Source organism: Malaclemys terrapin, chromosome 2 (genome assembly GCF_027887155.1).
Source record: "Malaclemys terrapin pileata isolate rMalTer1 chromosome 2, rMalTer1.hap1, whole genome shotgun sequence".
Taxonomy (NCBI): Eukaryota; Metazoa; Chordata; order Testudines; family Emydidae; genus Malaclemys; species Malaclemys terrapin.
The window spans coordinates 205911485-205930598 of record NC_071506.1 but is presented as its reverse complement, the minus strand read 5'-3'; the positions used below and the strand labels follow the sequence as shown (position 1 = coordinate 205930598).

At 39.2% G+C, this 19114-nt stretch overlaps 1 protein-coding gene across 3 annotated transcripts in view; it reads right to left on the bottom strand.

Annotated features, from left to right (window-relative positions):
• ULK4 (unc-51 like kinase 4) overlaps positions 1-19114 on the bottom strand; it is a 408326-nt gene that overhangs the window by 320163 nt on the left and 69049 nt on the right. For all 3 annotated transcript variants that reach the window (XM_054019573.1, XM_054019574.1, XM_054019575.1), the window contains exons 18-19: positions 5866-5973; positions 2087-2170 (exon numbers count right to left, since the gene is read on the bottom strand). In XM_054019573.1, the coding sequence (XP_053875548.1) occupies positions 2087-2170; positions 5866-5973 (192 nt within the window). The remainder of the gene's footprint in view (positions 1-2086; positions 2171-5865; positions 5974-19114) is intronic.

The window sequence follows — 19114 nt, the reverse complement described above, 5'->3', positions numbered from 1 at the left end:
GGAAACTGAACAGGATGCCTTTCAGAACATTGGCTCAGTTTGTCCTCCTCATCAAAAAAAAAAAAAAAAAAAAAAAATCAAAAGTGTCCTGAGGCATGGTGACTGGCATGTGAAGAATGTCCGGTTTTGGATTGTAAACTTGAGCCATCCACCATTGCATGGGCCTCATTCTGAGGAATGCATATGAAGTAACATAAATAGACACTGCCAGGAGACCTCTTAGACCCAAATAGAAAATTACTTTCTGGATCTGATGACATGGAATCTCTGGAATATCATTATCACCACAAATCTTTCCTCTGGAAGGAAAGCTCTCTCTGCTACCAAGTCCAGTATAGCTCCTATAAAATGGATTCTCTGACTTAGACATAAATTGGACTTTTTGATATTCAGAAGTAGTCTTAATCCATAAGTAGGGAGGTAGAACCTGAATGTGAGCTAGCAAATCTTCACATAACAGAGCCTTCAGCAGCCAATCATCTAAATATGGGTAAACAAAGATACCCGGTTTTCTTCGATGCACTGCTACTACAGAAAGACACTTAATATAGACCCTTGGCACTGTAGAAATGCCAAATGGCAGAACCCTGTACTAAAAATATCTCAGTGCCATCACAAAATAGATTTACTTCAGATGATTTAGCCAATTAGAGTTATGGAAATATGCATCTTAAATCGAGAACTGCAAACCAATCCATACTTCAAAATGATGGAATTATAAATGCAGGGGTTAACATTCCAAACCAAACTTCCAGAAGAACTTGATCAACTTAAATCTAAGCTTGGACAGACCAATTCACTACCTGGTAATTAGCCCCCCTAATACCTAAAAAGTGTTGATTTACTTTCAGGTCTATTGAATGAATACATGCATATCATACACAAACACATAATGCCTCTCCAGAGCAGGATCTTTGTACTGTGGTGGCATAAAGAGCTTCGAAATCTGTGGCTGTGCTTTATCTTCAGTGATAAGACCTTCATTTGCAGACTGTCAATTCAGCAAATGTCATGAGCACTATATTCATTAGACATTTTTTTGAAAAAAACTAATATCCAGATAAATTCTCAGTGAAATTTAATATATTTCAGGGTTTAGAATTTATTTTACTGTACAGGAATAAATTAGTGTTCCTTTGAATGCCTCTGTTTTGTTTCTCTGCCATGTATATCTACAGATAGTGAGAAGTCTCCCTTTGCTAAGATGACATTTACATCGTTTATAACAACCATGTCTTAGAGTGACATGGTATCCATTACTACTGGCTGGAAGGAGTCCAAAAAACAAATCAGTTGTGTGTTCTTGGTCGCTTGACAATTTGGAGATTTCCTATGCATCTGGAGATTTCCTCCATTAAGTACAATCTGTAAGCAATAAAGATCTCAAAAGAAAGGTACTTATCTTGATTTTTTTCTCCCCAGTAAGGAATGTTTTCAGCCTTTGGCTTTGCCTTGGGCAACTGGTCATAAATAAACAGTAAATGCCAACCTTATATGTGATTCTGCTCAGTTCTTTTTCATTTTGTGAGTGGGGACCATAAATGTGGTTCTTTTCTTTCCTTTTTTAACAAAGCAAAGTTGTCACAATAGAAATTAACTATAAGATATATAATATATAGCAAAAAAAAGTGTTTAAAGTTTACTACTTTTGGGCCTCAAAGGACACTGATGACCTGACAAGATGATGGAGTGTTTAGAGCCTTGTATATCAATTTTTTATCAGACTGGAAGAAAAAAAGATCTGCGCAAAAAATAAATTATAGCAAGAATTGTACTAGTTCACCAAACAGTCAAAAGAAATCCATTACATGAATACATTCAACATTTATATCATAGTAATTCTTTATTTACTATCTTATAAACAAAATCAAGTAACAATGTATAAATGTTGAGTATACAGAGAAAACTACTTCATTTTTGAAATCTACTACTACTGTGTAGGTCATGGTCGTATCACGATTATTTAAATTCAGAAGCAATACTTCACTGATGATGTACTGCAGTGCTTTAGGCTACAATCATCTCACAATGCCTGAAGGGTTATTACAGTGGAGAAATTCTACTGAGGACAATAAAAGATCCTTACCCCTTCCCGAAGGCACCTCATTAGCACAGTGTAAGCAGCCAAGGGAACGACCCAGCATTCTCTGTGGTGCTCCTTTTTTTCTTCCTGTAATGAAGTGGAAGGATCAGCAATGAAGCTAACAGCACAAATGATATTAACCCTTTAATTAAAAAATCATAATATATCAGCCATGAAAAATACATCCAACAGATTTTTAAAGATTAATATACATATGTCAACTGAATAAAATCTAGAAGATAGATTAAATTCTGGAACAAAAGTTGAATTTGATATTTTGAATTTTTATGACACAAAAGTTGATTTTTATTATATGGTTGAAGCATGATCTAAAATTCCTATGAGTATTTGTCCTTAGGTTTGTATTTTTCATTGGCTCAACGTAATTCACACTCAAAACCAGTCCTACAATCTCGGCAATCATTTTGATTATTTCGTTACCGGTTTCTAAAGTACTAAAAATAGAAAAAAAAATCTATCATATCTAGAAATACATTTGCTTACTGTCCCTCAATTTAAAAAAGTTTTTAAAGAAAATTTGTTTTTGAAAAATATGCAGAAGTTATAAGAGTAGCTTATTCAAGACCCAGTATGGAGCACTTGGAAATCTGCTATTTATGTAGATAGAAGTAACAACATTCCAGAATCCTTACATACCTGTCCTACTGGAATAGTCTTGTTCTATTCACTAAAATGAGTCTATTATTCCGCTATTAGTGGTAAATAGATTGCTGCTTTTTTAAAAAAAAAAAAAGTGGCATATTACAAATTGTCAGGTAAATAGAAGGTCATTTGGATTTTCTTAGTATATAAAGAACCTGTAAAATTTCATGAAAACAAATTGCATATTTAGGCACTAACCTGCATTTGATAGCATATAGGTGCTAGTAATTACAGGAGAAAAACATTTGCTGGGAAAATTAAAGAGAATAAGCTTTTAATGTACTGCATACTCTAAAAAGCATAGGATGGATGTACAAAGTGATCAGGTTAATGTTGCAGGAACAACCTTAATTTTCTGTGTCTCCTGACTTTTGAGATTCAATATATATTTCAACATCACCATTCCATTAATAAGATATACTAGTTGAAGAAAAGCCATTAATGAATTACTTTCCACACATTTTCCTTTGAGAGGAACACAAATACATACAACTCTAATCAAAAATCAAATACTTCATTTTTTTCATTCCAACATCATCATTTCTTAAACCTTGTTTCATTCAAAGGGAGAATAAAGTTTAAGTTGATTACGAAGGGCACCAATGGAGAAACTGAGTTTTTATCAATGTCTAATTTCCTTTGAGCTCTATGCCAGCTAACTACCAGTTAAAAAGTGTGGTGTAATTTCCCTTGGAACTGACACATGCAAAAATGATAGATCTGTCAAGTTACATGGTGTAACCAGGGGATATTCAATTTAACGCCAGCCATGGACATCTAACCCTGGGCTATGATGTTCTCTCCCCTGCCTTTTTTTTTTTTTTAATATATCTGCAGATATTTATATAGAGATATTCTTAATTTACATTTTTTCTTCATGTTACTGTTAAAAGCAAATCGGAGATTAAGTGCTCAAAGTAACCCCCAACATTTGAGAAATATTACAAAATGTGAAAGGATGTGAAAGTCATCTCTGGACACTGGCAAACTGGGTTTTAACCCGTTTGCCTTTCCCCATCCACTGCAAAAGTGAATAGGGAAAAATAACTCTAACCTTACATTACAGCCCAATCAAGTTCAAGCAGAGGATGCCTTGTAATTCCATAGGAGGAATAAGGGCTTGTCTACATGGTGCCAGCAAAGCACTCTAGAGGGGTGTGATTTGTAGAGTGCTCTAATGCATTGTGCTCCATGTAGGTCCCTCTAATATGTTCCTGAAAGTACTTAGTTCACGTTAATGTAGTCCTATACCATATTAATTATAAGAGAACATGCATTTGGGCTGTGAAGGATACAATGTGAATACTTTTGTGTGTAAGAGAAATTACTAATTGTAACTGGAGTTAACCAATGCTCATATTCACTTTAGATCCTCATTCTGGTCTTGTGCCCTTATGAAATTAATATAGTAATATTCAAAACGTTTAGATAATGTAGTTAATGCATATGCCTCAAGGGACACAAAGTATAACATGCAATATCCTTTCATGCAATATCCTTTAATATCTTTTTAATCTGAAGTGATCTACATTTAATAATTAAAATTCTGTTTTTATTCTTTAGAAAAGAAGAAAAAATGCACGTGGGGGTTTAGAAAAAAAATGCTATCTTCTGTTATTACTATTAATAGTATTTCTCTTTCTACAAAAGCTACCATTGTCTTGAAAACGCTACTCCAGGTAATGGCTGGTGCAGAACATTGTTCCTTTTGTTGCCAGTTCAATGGTCCAAATACAGCCTATGTCAGTAATCATCAAAATTTGCCATTTGAAATTACTTAGTCTCAGTCCAGTTCCTAGAGGACAGCTGTTCACATAAAAAAAAAAAAAACACTGTTACAATTGAAACCTATATTGAGTGTCTCAGCAGAGGACAAAGTAAGTGAACTACCCATTCAAACTTAAAGATTGTCTCCATCCTGATAAGTTTTGAAAAACAATGCTGGGGCAGCAAAGGCAAAATGCTACACTGCTGTCTGTATTATACTGTACCTTACCTGTGCATTGAGACAGAGGACCATAATATACTTAACTTTGTATTTCTTGATTTTTGTGCAATAAAATTTCAGTTAAGTACTTATTTGCTGTTTAACATGCCAGATGCAGGGCAACACTGATCCATGTATATCACCACTGAAATGCAGGCAAGGGAATATTGCATCAGTTAACCAGTGAACCAGTGTCCAAATTCACTCACATTCAGGTCACACAGAAAGGCCCATTGGTTTTATGACCTTCTTTGTGGGTGTGGAAGGAATCATATGATAATAGAGTTGTAAGTATGGAGGGAAATCAGTGATTGTGGAAGAAGCTTTTAACAGTTGGAAAAAGCTTTCAATAATTTATGAGGTTGGTTTTGGACTTTTTATTTTTTTAAAGTAAATCCCCATCCACTGCTTTGAAAATGTAGGGATAACTTCTAAGAGCTATTTTCTACTGTGCATACAGCACCAGTGACCCAGTAAAAAAAAGCAAGACAGTTTAATGAGACTACAGGAACTGCCCACTGTTACATGAAAACATTTCAATCCTGCTACAATCATTCTGGATTGCCTCCTTCCAAGGGGGAAATACCATCACATGAATTAGAAGCATTAAAGGCTTCATTTCAGTTTTAAAATGCCTCTTTCAGCAAGCACAAACGAACATTTTTAGAAATAACAGAATTACATTGAGAAGTGTAAACTGGGATAACTGAGAAAAAATGATAAAAAAAAACTACAGTGAAAGAGTGTAAGAAATTTAAACAAAGAGGTTAAAACTTCTATGATCTGTCCTGGAGATTCACAAAGTAGAGGGGGGTTATAAAATGGCAACCAAATAATTCCATGGTCCCTTTAAAAGTTACATTTTATTTCAAACATGAGCTTCAGGCATTTCCTTCTCTTAATGGCAGTAATGAAAGAGAGCGAGAGAAAGCAGATACAACAGTGTGGGATTTTACAAGACTTGCAAATCCCCTGTACTTTTAATATCACAGCACTTGAACATATTAAACATTAATAAGGCATGCACTTGAGGGTAACAAATGCTAAGAATACCCACATAGGATGTTTACCTTACATCTGAAAAGGATTTGAAACATTAAAAAGATTTGCAAAGATCATCTTACAGACTTACCTGACTAGCTATCAGGAAAAGCACCTCCCCAAGGGCGGGTAAAAGGCATTGTTTCAATTTGCTGTTCCTGAAGTTTTCCCTGATCACTTCAGTTAGGAGCATGACTGCCTAAAATATAAGATATGATAGGCCTTAATTGGCAACCTTGTCTCAGACAAAACTTACACTGAAAACCAGCTGAGATGTGCCCGAGACCCATTCTACTTCTGTAGTCCTCACTCAGGCAGAACTTTCATGCACATAGAATGAGGTAAAGAAGAACAGGAAGAAATTTTTAAACTACAATGTGAAACAACTGAGAGGTATTGCCTATACTATAGACAGTAGTGATCCTTAAAGTCAATTGTTTCCAAAAGTTACTGCATGCTATGTACCTGAGATGCTGGGTTATTTTTATGTACTTTATATAAGCGGTAATTGTGGTATCACACATACCATGGTGTGTTAACACTTGAAAATATCAGCTTTTTCATGACTACTGTAAAATATATTATTATTATTACTGCTTGTATTACCCTTTTCAGAGGATCAATAAAACATTACCAGCTACAAATCTTGATACACACCGGCAGGAATAGTATTTAATATTTCATATAAAGGGCTTCCTACTGCATGCTTACCTCCATGATATTTTAAAATGTACAAAAATAAATACAAGGCTCAACAGCAATTTGAAAACAAGACTATAGAAATGAATGCATTATCACCACCTTTGACATGACAAATATACTGTGCACTATTTCACTCTTCCATCTGTAAACACTTCCTCTTCCATTCCCCTTTAAAAAACAAAAGTACCTCTTGTCAGTCTGAGGAGAAAGTTCCTATATTTAATTTATGCCTTTTTGCTGGGGAACAGCTGGTTGCAGACTTGTTAAGCAGTATTTTTATTTTTTTCATAAAAAAAAAATGTGTATCTCCCAAGACAAGTGTCAGACAGTCATTAATTCCAAGATCTTGGGTGTCTACTTTGTTTTCAGTACCTGATGGGAAAAGTAAAAGTCTATCCAATGAAGACTGTTCATATCTGACCAATCAAATAAAAACTAAACAAATAATGTACTGGTAATATTCTTTTCATTGTTCAATTCTCATCTAATTTTATGGGTAAAGAGTGCTCTAACCCATGGAGTTTGATGTGACACCTTTTTAACATACAAGTAGTAAAGAGAAGGGTCACTCAGAAACTGAGAGACCAGATACATTTCTTAACTGAGATGGATCTAGGCCTCACGTACAAAAGACAAACTAGAGAGACTTACAGACAGAGCACTTGTCTTTAATGTGCCCTTCTCCAAGGCACAATGAACATCAAGCATGGGGTCAATATTAGGGATCGCATCCCACATGACAGTGTTTAAAACCTGATGAGTGCATTTCAAGCTAAATGCTACTTAACTATCTACTACTAATAAATTAAATATTAAGAGTACTATTATAACCAATTATATACACAAGATCACAAGAAAGCACTCTGACAGAAAAACATGAAGCAAGATACAAAAGACCAGACATACTTGTCAGAGCAATGGTCCATGCACCCCAGTATCCTGTCTTCTGACAGCGATCAATGCCAAGTGATTCAAAGGGAATGAACAGAACAGGCAATCACCCCCTTTCGTCCACTCCCAGCTTGTGGAACACAGAAGCTAAGGACACTCAGAACATGGAGTTGCATCCCTGACCATCCTGGCTAATAGCCATTGATGAACCTACCCTCCATGAACTTATCTAGTTCTTTTTTGAACCCTGTTACACTTATAGGCCTTCACAACATCCCCTGGCAATGAGTTCCACAGGTTGACTATGCATTGTGTGGAGAAATACTTCCTTTTGTTTGTTTTAAACCTGCTGCCTATTAATTTCATTGGATGACTCCTAGTTCTTGTGTAATGTGAAGAAGTAAAAAACACTTCCTTATTCACCTTCTCCACATCAGTCAAAATTTTATAAACCTCTATCATATCCCCTCTTAGTCATCTCTTTTCCAAGTTGAACAGTCCCAGTCTCTCTCTTTCTCCACATATGGAAGCTGTTCCATACCCCTAATCCCACTTACTTCTGCTTGTATCACTATTGTCTTTTATCTTATGTTTTAATTTAAAAAACAAAAATAATGGATTTTAAAACTTCTGATATACAATATGGAACAGTTTGAGAGAGAAAAACAGTACAGTTTTTGTTCAGTGGTTCTGAACTGAATAATAACTGTGATATTGGCAGCCTTGTTGTACCTTCCCTTAAAATTAGACTACAAGCCTTTCAAGACAAGAACAGTGTCATCCTATGTATTTCTATAGTACCTAACCCAATGAGAGCCTTATCCTGAATGTTGCTTTTATACCACTAGTACTAATCCAAACACACACAATATGGGATACTAAGGAAAGAACAGTAGTGGACAACACTGAAAAGTTAGCATTTACCAACCATTATCACAAATTTCTTAAGCTAAGTATAGAGGAAAATTCTGGCCTCTGAAATACCACTCAGTGGTAAACGTTATCAAATACTGACTTTTTAATGGTGAACACTTTATAAATTAGTCTATGATTTTCCTCTCTTTGCTGAACACATTCAAGGAACCAAGTTCTCCCTAGCTATAGACAAAACACGCACACCTAAAATGATGTGGCCCATTAAGTCAGAGAGGTATCTTGGTTCCTCCCCAAATCCATGGAGAGGCCCTTCTCAGGTCACCTGCAACTAGAGAGATGTGGGTCAGAGCCTAGGGCTCAGGAATCCTGGTCTAGAAATGTGCCTTGACAAAAAATGGGCCCTAACTAATCTCTTAATTCTCCCACAAACACAAATATTACTTTTACTCCTGACAGAAATAATATAGGATAGATTACAGGTGTAAATTAACTGTGCTTTAGGGCCAAATATAAAAGTACAAAATTTGGGCCACAGACTTTTTGTTCAAGGTTAAAGGGCAATAACTTAAGCAATAAATAAACAAAAAGTGTAGTCGTATTTTATTACTTGGAAAAAAACTGCATAATAAAAAGTCAATTTATATTAATTATCGACAATATGTCATCTCTCCCCACTCTGGCTATTTTTTTTCTTTTCTATCAGCCTACATTTTCCCTATTGAGCAATTAGTAATGAACTGTAAGTCCCACAGCATCTTGAAAAGGCATTTTAAATGTAACACATCAGTTAGACATTTTATACTAGCTGTCAAGTTGGATGGACATAATAGATATAGTTACAATAAAAAAGAGCAAAGATACAAGATTTATATCTGGAGAGAGAGCCATTAGCTATACGTATGACAAAATAATATGTCGATTCAATAGGTTATTCGTTGGATATTTTCATCCCAATTCAGGCATCTAGAAGTTTCTCTGCAGTTCAGAAGCCAGTATTATAGTTTGTTCACAAACAAGAGCTATTTTATACCTTATGAAGTAGGTGGCAGAGATTTACAACGTTTCTCCATTTTTAATCCATTGGTATGAGGTGTCAGTAAGCATTAGTGGGAATTAAAACACATTTGTAATGCTGCAGACCCTTACAGAGATAAAACTGCCTATGCCTCCAGCATAATAGAAATTGCTGTAGAGCTCAGTGTCTTGTAAGTAGACACACATCATGTTATGTGTGCTGATAATAACAAAACAACTTAACTTTCCTTTGAACAGAGTACTCTCCCTTGGCTGCAAAAGTAGGTTATATACAGTATTAGCACTAAACAGAAAAATAACTATCCCTATTATAACATTTTTAAAAGTACATATGAAAAAGCACATACACTCTGTTACAAAGAAAGATAATGGTGTTTCTTAGAATATCCTAAAATACCGATTTGCATAAGTGGGGAAAAGGTGATAGTGCTATCATTGGTTGAACATTATAAAGATTTGGAAATATCTTCTCCAAAAATATGGCAAGTTCATTAGAATTATGTGTTATTTGTGTATCTGGATGACATCGCTGTATTCTTAAAAATGATTTCAGCACAAATTATTATCTGTCTGAAAATTCAATAAGGCCATTCATTAAGGCCAAGATAACGTTTCTAGATACCTTAAATGACTGCTTCATGGAGCAGCTAGTCCTGGAACCCACGAGAGGAGAGGCAATTCTTGATTTAGGCTACATCTACACTACGGGGGGGGGTCGATTTAAGATACGCAAATTCAGCTACGCGAATAGCGTACCTGAATTCGACGTATCACAGCCGACTTACCCCGCTGTAGGGACGGCGGCAAAATCGACCTCTGCGGCTTCCCGTCAACAGCACTTACTCCCACCTCCACTGGTGGAGTAAGAGCGTCGATTCGGGGATCGATTGTCGCGTCCCAATGGGACGCGATAAATCGATCCCTGAGAGGTCGATTTCTACCCACCGATTCAGGCGGGTAGTGCAGACCCAGCCTTAGTCATTCGTGGAGCACAGGACCAGGTCTAAGAGGTGAATATAGCTGGACTACTTTGTAACAATGTCCATAATTAAATTTAACATCCCTGTGGCAGGAAAAACACCACAGCTGCCCAACACTGTAGCATTTAATTTCAGAAAGGGGGACTACACAAAAATGAGGAGGTTAGTTAAACAGAAATTAAAAGATACAGCAGTAAAAGTAAAATCCCTGCAAGCTGCATGGAAACTTTTTAAAAACACTGTAATAGAGATTCAACTTAAATGTATACCCCAAATTAAATAACACAGTAAGAACCAAAAAGAGCCCCAGTGGCTAAACAAAGTAAAAGAAGCAGTGAGAGGCAAAAAGGCATCCTTTAAAAAGGTGGAAGTAAGTCCTAGTGAGGAAAATAGAAAGGAGCATAAACTCTGGCAAATTAAGTGTAAAAATATAATTAGGAAGGTCAAAAAAGAATTTGAAGAACAGCTAGCCAAAGACTCAAAAAGTACTAGCAATTTTTTATTTTTATTTTTTTAAGTACATCAGAAGCAGGAAGCCTGCTAAACAACCAGTGGGGCCAGTGCATGATCGAGATGCTAAAGGAGCACTCAAGGACGATAAGGCCATTGCAAAGAAACTAAATTAATTCTCTGCATCAGTCTTCACAGTTGAGGATGTGAGGGAGATTGCCAAATCTGAGACATTCTTTTTAGGTGACAAATCTGAGGAACTGTCCCAGATTGAGGTGTCATTAGAGGAACTTTTGGAACAAATTGATAAACTAAACAGCAATAAGTCACCAGGACTAGATGGTATTCACCCAAGAGTTCTGAAGGAACTCAAATGTGAAATTGCAGAACTACTCACTGTAGTCTGTAACCTATCATTTAAATCAGCTTCTGTACCAAATGCCTGGAGGATAGCTAATGTGACACCCATTTTTAAGGGGGGGAGGGATAGCTCAGTGGTTTGAGCATTGGCCTGCTAAATCCAGAGTTGTGAGTTCAATCCTTAAGGGGGCCACTTAGGGATCGGGGGCAAAAATCAGTACTTGGTCCTGCTAGTGAAAGCAGGGGGCTGGACTCAATGATCTTTCAAGGTCCCTTCCAGTTCTATGAGATAGGTATATCTCCATGTGTTTAAAAAGGGTTCCAGAGGTGATCCTGGCAATTACGGGCCAGTAAGCTTGATTTCAGTACCAAGCAAACTGGTTGAAACTATAGTAAAGAACAAAATTGTCAGACACATAGATGAACATAACTTGTTGGGGAAGAGTCAACATGGTTTTTAGAAAGGGAAATCATGCCTCACCAATTGACTAGAATTCTTTGAGGAGGTCAACAAGCATGTGGACAAGGGGGATCCAGTGGATATAGTGACTAAGTTTTCAGAATGCCTTTGACAAGGTCCCTCACCAAAGGCTATTAAGCAAAGTAAGCGGTCATGGGATAACAGGGAAGGTCCTCTTATAGATTGTTTCCTATCTTTTAACCAGTTACCAAAGGGTAGTGTGACAGACCCAGACCAGTGGGGTACAGGAGTCTAGTAGAGGGCAAATATACTGGTCACTGGATGAGTAGTTTTCTGTTCCCTGAGTGACCAGAGAAGGGGTTGCACTAGAGTAATCAGGAACCTGCTAGACCCAGTTAAGGCAGGCAGACTAATTAGGACACTTGGAGCTAATTGAAAAGAAGCTGCTAGAATCAATTAAGGCAGGCTAATCAGGGCACCTGGGTTTTAAAAGGAGCTCACATCATTTTGTGGAGTGAGTGTGGGGAGCTGGGAAGCAAGAGGCGCAAGGAGCTGAGAGGGTGTGCTGCTGGAGGACTGAGGAGCACAAGCGTTATCAGACACCAGGAGGAAGGTCTTGTGGTAAGAATAAGGAAGGTGTTTGGAGGAGGCCATGGGGAAGTAGCCCAGGGAGTTGTAGCTGCCATGCCGCTGTTACAGGAGGCACTATAGACAGCTGCAGTCCACAGGGCCCTGGGCTGGAACCCAGAGTAGAGGGTGGGCCCGGGTTCCCCCCAAACCTCCCAATTGACCTGGACTGTGGGTTCTTCCAGAGGGGAAGGTCTCTGGGCTGTTCCCCAACCCACATGGTGAATCTCTGAGGCAAGAAAATCCACCAATAAGCGCAGGACCCACCAAGATAGAGAAGGAACTTTGTCACAATAGGAATAAATGGTCAGTTTTCAGAATGGAGAGAGGTAAATAATGGTGTCCCCCAGGGGTCTGTACTTGGACCAGTCCTAATTCAACATATTCATAAATGATCTGGAAAAGTGGGTAAACAGGGAGGTGGCAAAATTTGCAGATGTTACAAAATTACTCAAAATAAATTCCGGGCAGACTGTGAAGAGGTACAAAAGGATCTCTCAAAACTGGGTGACTGGGCGACAAAATGGCAGATGAAATTCAATGTTGACAAATGCAAAGTAATGCACGTTGGAAAATATAATCCCCACTATACATCTAAAATGATGGGGTCTAAATTAGTTGTTACCACTCAAGAATGAGATCTTGGGAGTCATTGTGGATAGCTCTCTGAAAATATCCAATGTGCAGTGGCAGTCAAAAAAGCAAACAGAACGTTGGGAATCACTAAGAAAAGGATAGATAAGAAGACAGAAACTATCATATTGCCTCTATATAAATCCATGGTATGCCCACATCTTGAATACTTTGTGCACATGTGGTCGCCCCATCTCAAAAAAGATATATTGGAATTGGAAAAGGTTCAGAAAAGGGCAACAAAAATGATTAGGGGTTTGGAACGGCTTCCACATGAGGAGAGATTAATAAGACTGGGACTTTTCAGCATGGAAAAAAGAGATGACTAAGGGGGGGGTATGATAGAGGCCTATAAAATCATGACTGGTGTGGAGAAAATTAATAAGGAAGTGTTATTTACTCCTTCTCATAACAAAAGAACTAGGGGGCACCAAATGAAATGAATAGGCAGCAGGTTTAAAACAAACAAAAGGAAGTATTTCTTCACACAATGCATAGTGAACCTGTGGAACTCCTTGCCAGAGGATGTTGTGAAGGCCAAGACCATAACAGGGTTCAAAAAAGAACTAGATAAATTCATGGAGGATAAGTCCATCAATGGCTATTAGGTGTCCCTAGCCTCTGCTTGCCAGAAGCTGGGAATGGACAACAGGGAATGGATCACTTGATGATTACCTGTTCAGTTCATTCCCTCTGAGGCACCTGGCATTGGCCACTGTCGGAACACAGGATACTGGGTTAGGTGAACCTTTGGTCTGACCCAGTATGGCCGTTCTTATGCCAGGTACAAAGTACACTGAAATGAACTGAAGTCTTACTGTTGACTTAAATGGCCTTTGGAGCTTATCCTTATTCACTAGTGTTTATTCTCCTACTTAAAAATAGTAAAACCATCCTAGCAGAAACAATACTATATGGCTTAGCTGATCAATCATACGCTACATGTACTAAATAGCAAATACTAGGCAGTGAAAAGTTTTGAAGAATCCACAGGCTGAAGTTTGCTTACATAAACTGCTAGACACTACAGCAATAGAAATAAATAATAAATTGAATATTTCTGAATATAGGATTGTTTTGATCACAATTCACAGACACAAAAGGCCAAAATTTGTCATGCATTTTGTTAGTAACAGAGTTTGACCAGTTCTACAAGATAAATTGGTATTTGAAGCAACACACATTAAAAGCAAGGAACAAGATTTTTTTAAAAAAGGTCTACTCAAAAACTTAAAGTACATCTGCTCGTCAAATGTATGATCAGCACCTAAATGTCCCATTTGCAGTGTACCATACTAGGAAACTGGTTACAATACAGTAATGTCCTGATAGAATTAAAGAGAGATTTCTGTCTTGTAGCACAGTCAGAAACAAACCATATTTTAAACTTTTTCTCCAAAAGTACTGCAGTTTTGCAAAAAAGTCTAAGGATGTGTCATGGTTCAGAACTGGTCTTGAATTAACAGTGAAATCCAATGGATAAAGTTGAATCAACTATGCTGTATAACTAATTTTTGCACGTTCTGAGAAACTGATTGTGAAAGGAAAGATGGGCAGAAAGCTAGAAGTGAAGAGGAGGAGGAGTGGTCCAGTGTGTGTTCAAGGCAATGAACAGCATTTAAATTCGAAGTGTGATAAAAGATTCAAGCTGAACACCAACAAAGTAAAGATCTTTCATGTCAACGAATAAAAGCCATTTGTTTTCAAGTAGTTTGAGTCTATTAAGTCTTATTAAGCATGCCACCATTTCCAAGGCATCAATATCACAAAATGCAGAGAAAACTGGTACTTCATCTCTGCAGCATTAGTTTTTTTAGCCACAAGGGAGGTCCAAAGAAGCCAATGTCCTTAGTAGTCAATAAAATCCAGAGACTTAGGGTATGTCTATACCACCCGCCGGATCAGCAGGTAGTGTTCAATGTATCGGGGGTCGCATCTCGTCTGGATGTGATAAATCGATCCCCGAATCAACGCCCGTACTCCATCTCGGCAGGAGGAGTAAGTGTAGTCGACGGGCAAGCTGCGGCAGTCGACTCACCGCCGTGAGGACAGCCAGGTAAGTCGAACTAAGATACTTCAGCTACACGAACAGCGTAGCTGAAGTTGCGTATCTTAGTTCAAACCCCCTCCCCCCCGGCTAGTGTAGCCCAGGCCTTAGGAATTGCCCCCATATGAATTGCTGCAGAACGAGTAGGAACTTTATTGGAGGATGAAAGAAATCCTGGAACACACCTCCCAGCAGAATCCTTTAGCAACAGATCATCTTCATAGCATATGTAATTAGCATGACTTCTGAATTCTCGTAGCATCAGCAAGCATCATTGTCTTCCACATTCTGATGAAACAGAGGTGGAACAGTATTTTCTGTTGTATCAATTTGTGATAGAGGCTCGTGATTCTTTTTAAAAAAAAACATTAAGGTCAGTCCTAGACTATAGTCCATTTAAAACTGTAAACTGGAGATATCTATCAAATTTGAGGTTTTTTTAATGCTGTAGGCTGACCTCTGTAATATTAATAATGAATATTTAAATAGCAGAGGAAGATTTCCCTATTGAACTAAATCCCTCAAGAAAGATAAGAAAGAAGAAATCTCTAGGGCGCCAAGTGCATATGAAACAACGATGTTAGTAAATAGATGCTACAATTGCAGCTTTTGTCAGCTAAACAATGCAGCAAGATCTTAAGACCTATAGGAAAGTGTGATGGTACCTCTGTTCATCCCACTCTTTCTACATAATGCTTTCATCACATGAGGAAGTCTGGATTGCCTCAAAGAACAGTCTTGGCACATTGCATAGGAGTGAAACTTTAAGACCCTGAGTAGATTTGCTTCTTTCTGGTGGCATAGATGGCAGGGTAGGATTATGAAGTTGCAGTAACATGCAGACATCAGAACACATGGCAGAGAGAGAGGTTTAATGAGTTCCCATTATATAAATACCCAGGCAAGAATCTTTGTTGGAGATGAAAATATTACTGTAATGGAGTGGTCACCCTGCTCCTTCCTGAAGGGGATAAAGCAGCCCTGGAGAGGGCTGCAGCGGGGAAAGCAGCCACAGCTGTGGTCAGCTTAATCAGGGCCCAGCTGGCCCTTATAAGAGGGCTGTGGGCCAGAAGAAAGACAGACACACCCTCTCTAGCTACCTAAGAGAAGGACCGGGCTGCCTGGGAAGTTGAGAAGGGTACCTGAGATGGAGCAGTGCTGGGGAAGGGCAGAGGGAGTTGGGAAGCTCCAGCCTAGCGAAACCCCAGGCTGCAGGCCAAGTTAAGGGCCCACAAAGGGTACTGGGGCTGTAGAGGGGCAGCCCAGAGACAGCCAGAGGCAGCTGGTCCAACCCCCCTTGCCGATGATGAGTGGTTTATAGACTGCAGTCTGCCCCAGGGAACGGGGACTAAATGGAGATGGGCAGTAGCCACTGAGGCAAGGGGAAGATAGGGGGTTGGGGGTTTCCCAAGGAGGGGAGACCCAGGTTTGGGGTTACTGCTGGGGCAGAACCCCAGGGCAAAGGGCACCGGGTCCACAAGGGACACAGGGGCCAGCAGCAGGCGAGCCATCAGCCGGCAGAGGGCGCTCCAGGCTAGAAAGAGCTAATTCCCTGGATGACCAGCAAGAGGCGCCGTGCCGGTGAGTCGTCACCCCGCCACAATTACCTATTAGTATTAGTTGCTCTTCATTGTTAGCCCTCACTAAGGATACACCCCACCACGAACTTTGCCTAAAAACTCGTGGAAGAGGAATACTACAGGTCTAAAAGGATGAAATTCCAAAATAACCATCAGGTGGACTCCCAACAAACTAAGTGCAAGACCAGAAGTCTGAAAGTGTAACAAGTACGCCAAGATGTCCTGGATAAAAACTAGCTTTGGCTGGACTCCCTGGGCTGGCAACAATATTGAAAACTGTTTCATCTCTGCCGAACAGGCTGCTCTCTCTGAGCTCAGGTTTTTCTGTGGTGAAGTCATGGCTATTTGGGGGTAAGAGCCCCAATCTATCTATCTTTCTCAGAGCCCATGCCTTAACAGCACTGGGGTCATCTGGCTGGGAGATGGCTAGGCATAATTCACTCTCTGCTGAGCCTCGGAAAGCTCCCTGATATATAGAGCACCTTTCGGACTTTGCCCAGTGCTTGTGAGACTGCTCTGCCATGCCTGAAAGGGGGAAGAGGAGCTCAGCAAGCAACTGCTGCAGCAGAGGCTCCAGGTGGCTATCGCCATGACATGGCATAAACCCTGAACCCGGAACAAGGAAGGCAGCTTGGAACAAATAAAAGCTCACTACTGCCTAAAAATAGCTTAAAAATAATAAAGGCAAAAGTGGGATAGTCAAGTTCAGGATCCTGACCCAAGGAAGAAAGGAGAGCAGCGGAATACGGACCCTGGACTTCAGAAAAGCAGACTTTGACTCCCTCAGGGAACTGATGGGCAGGATCCCCTGGGAGAATAACATGAGGGGGAAAGGAGTCCAGGAAAGCTGGCTGTATTTTAAAGAATCCTTATTGAGGTTGCAGGAAAAAACCATCCCGATGTGTGGAAAGAATAGTAAATATGGCAGGCAACCAGCTTGGCTTAACAGTGAAATCCTTGCTGATCTTAAATGCAAAAAAGAAGCTTACAAGAAGTGCAAGATTGGACAAATGACAAGGGAGGAGTATAAAAATATTGCTCAGGCATGCAGGAGTGAAATCAGGAAGGCCAAATCACACTTGGAGTTGCAGCTAGCAAGAGATGTTAAGCGTAACAAGAAGGGTTTCTTCAAATATGTTAGCAACAAGAAGAAAGTCAAGGAAAGTGTGGGCCCCTTACTGAATGAGGGAGGCAACCTAGTGACCAAGGATGTGGAAAAAGCTAATGTACTCAATGCTTAGCAATCTGAGCTAAGAGCGCTGCTGAGGATGCTTGTGAATGCATGGAATGAGCAGTCAGGTTACTTAAGAACATAAGAATGGCCCTACTGGATCAGACCAAGGGTCCATCTAGCCCAGTATCCTGTCTTTCAACAGTGGCCAGTGCCGTGTGCCCCAGAGGGAATGAACAGAACAAGTAATCATCAAGTGAGCCACCCCCTATCTCTCATTCCCAGCTTCTGGAAAATAGAGGATAGGGACACTATTCCTGCCCATCCTGGCTAATAGCCATTGATGGACCTAACCTCCATGAATTTACTAGTTCTTTTTTGAACCCTGTTATGGACTTGGCCTTCACAACATCCTCTGGCAAGGAGTTCCACAGGTTGACTGTGCATTGTGTGAAAAAATACTTCCTTTTATTTGTTTTAAACCTGCTGCCTATTAATTTCATTTGGTGACCCCTAGCTCTTGTGTTACGAGAAGTAGTAAACACCACTTACTTGTCTACTTTCTCTACACCAGTCATCATTTTATAGACCTCTATCATATCTTCCATTAACCATCTCTTTTCCAAGCTGAAAAGTCCCAGTCTTATTAATCTCTCCTCATATGGAAGCCATTCCATACCCCTAATCATTTTTGTTGCCCTTTTCTGAACCTTTTCCAATATATCTTTTTTGAGATGGGGCGACCACATCTGCACACAGAATTCAAGATATGGGTGTACCATGGATTTATATAGAGGCAACATGATATTTTCTGTTCTATCTATCCCTTTCTTAATTATTCCCAGCATTCTGTTTGCTTTTTTGATTGCCGCTGCATATTGAGTGGATGTTTTCAGAGAACTATCCACAATGACTCCAAGATCTCTTTCTTGAGTGGTAACATCTACTTTAGACCCCATCATTTTAGATGTATAGTTGGGATTATGTTTTCCAATGTGCATTAATTTGCATTTATCAACATTAAATTTCATTTGCCATTTTGTTGCCGAGTCACCCAGTTTTGAGAGATCCTTTTGTACCTCTTCACAGTCTGCCTGGGTCTTAACTATCTTTAGCAATTTTGTATCATCTGCAAATTTTGCCACCTCACTGTTTACCCCTTTTTCCAGATAATTTATGAATGTTAAATAGGACTGGTCCCAGAACAGACCGCTGGGGGACACCACTATTTACTTCTCTCCATTCTGAAAACAGACCATTTATACCTACCCTTTGTTTCCTATCTTTTAACCAATCCATGAGAGCAACTTCCCTCTTATCCCGTGGCAGCTTACTTTGTGCAAGAGCCTTTGGTGAGGGATCTTGTCAAAGGCTTTCTAAAAATCTAAGTACACTATATCCACTGGATCCCCTTGGTCCACATGCTTGTCGACCCCCTCAAAGAATTCTAGTAGATTTGTGAGGCATGATTTTCCTTTGCTAAAAACTATGTTAACTTGTTGGGGAAGAGTCATGTTCATCTATATGTCTGACAATATTGTTCTGGTACTGAAGTCAGGCTTACAGG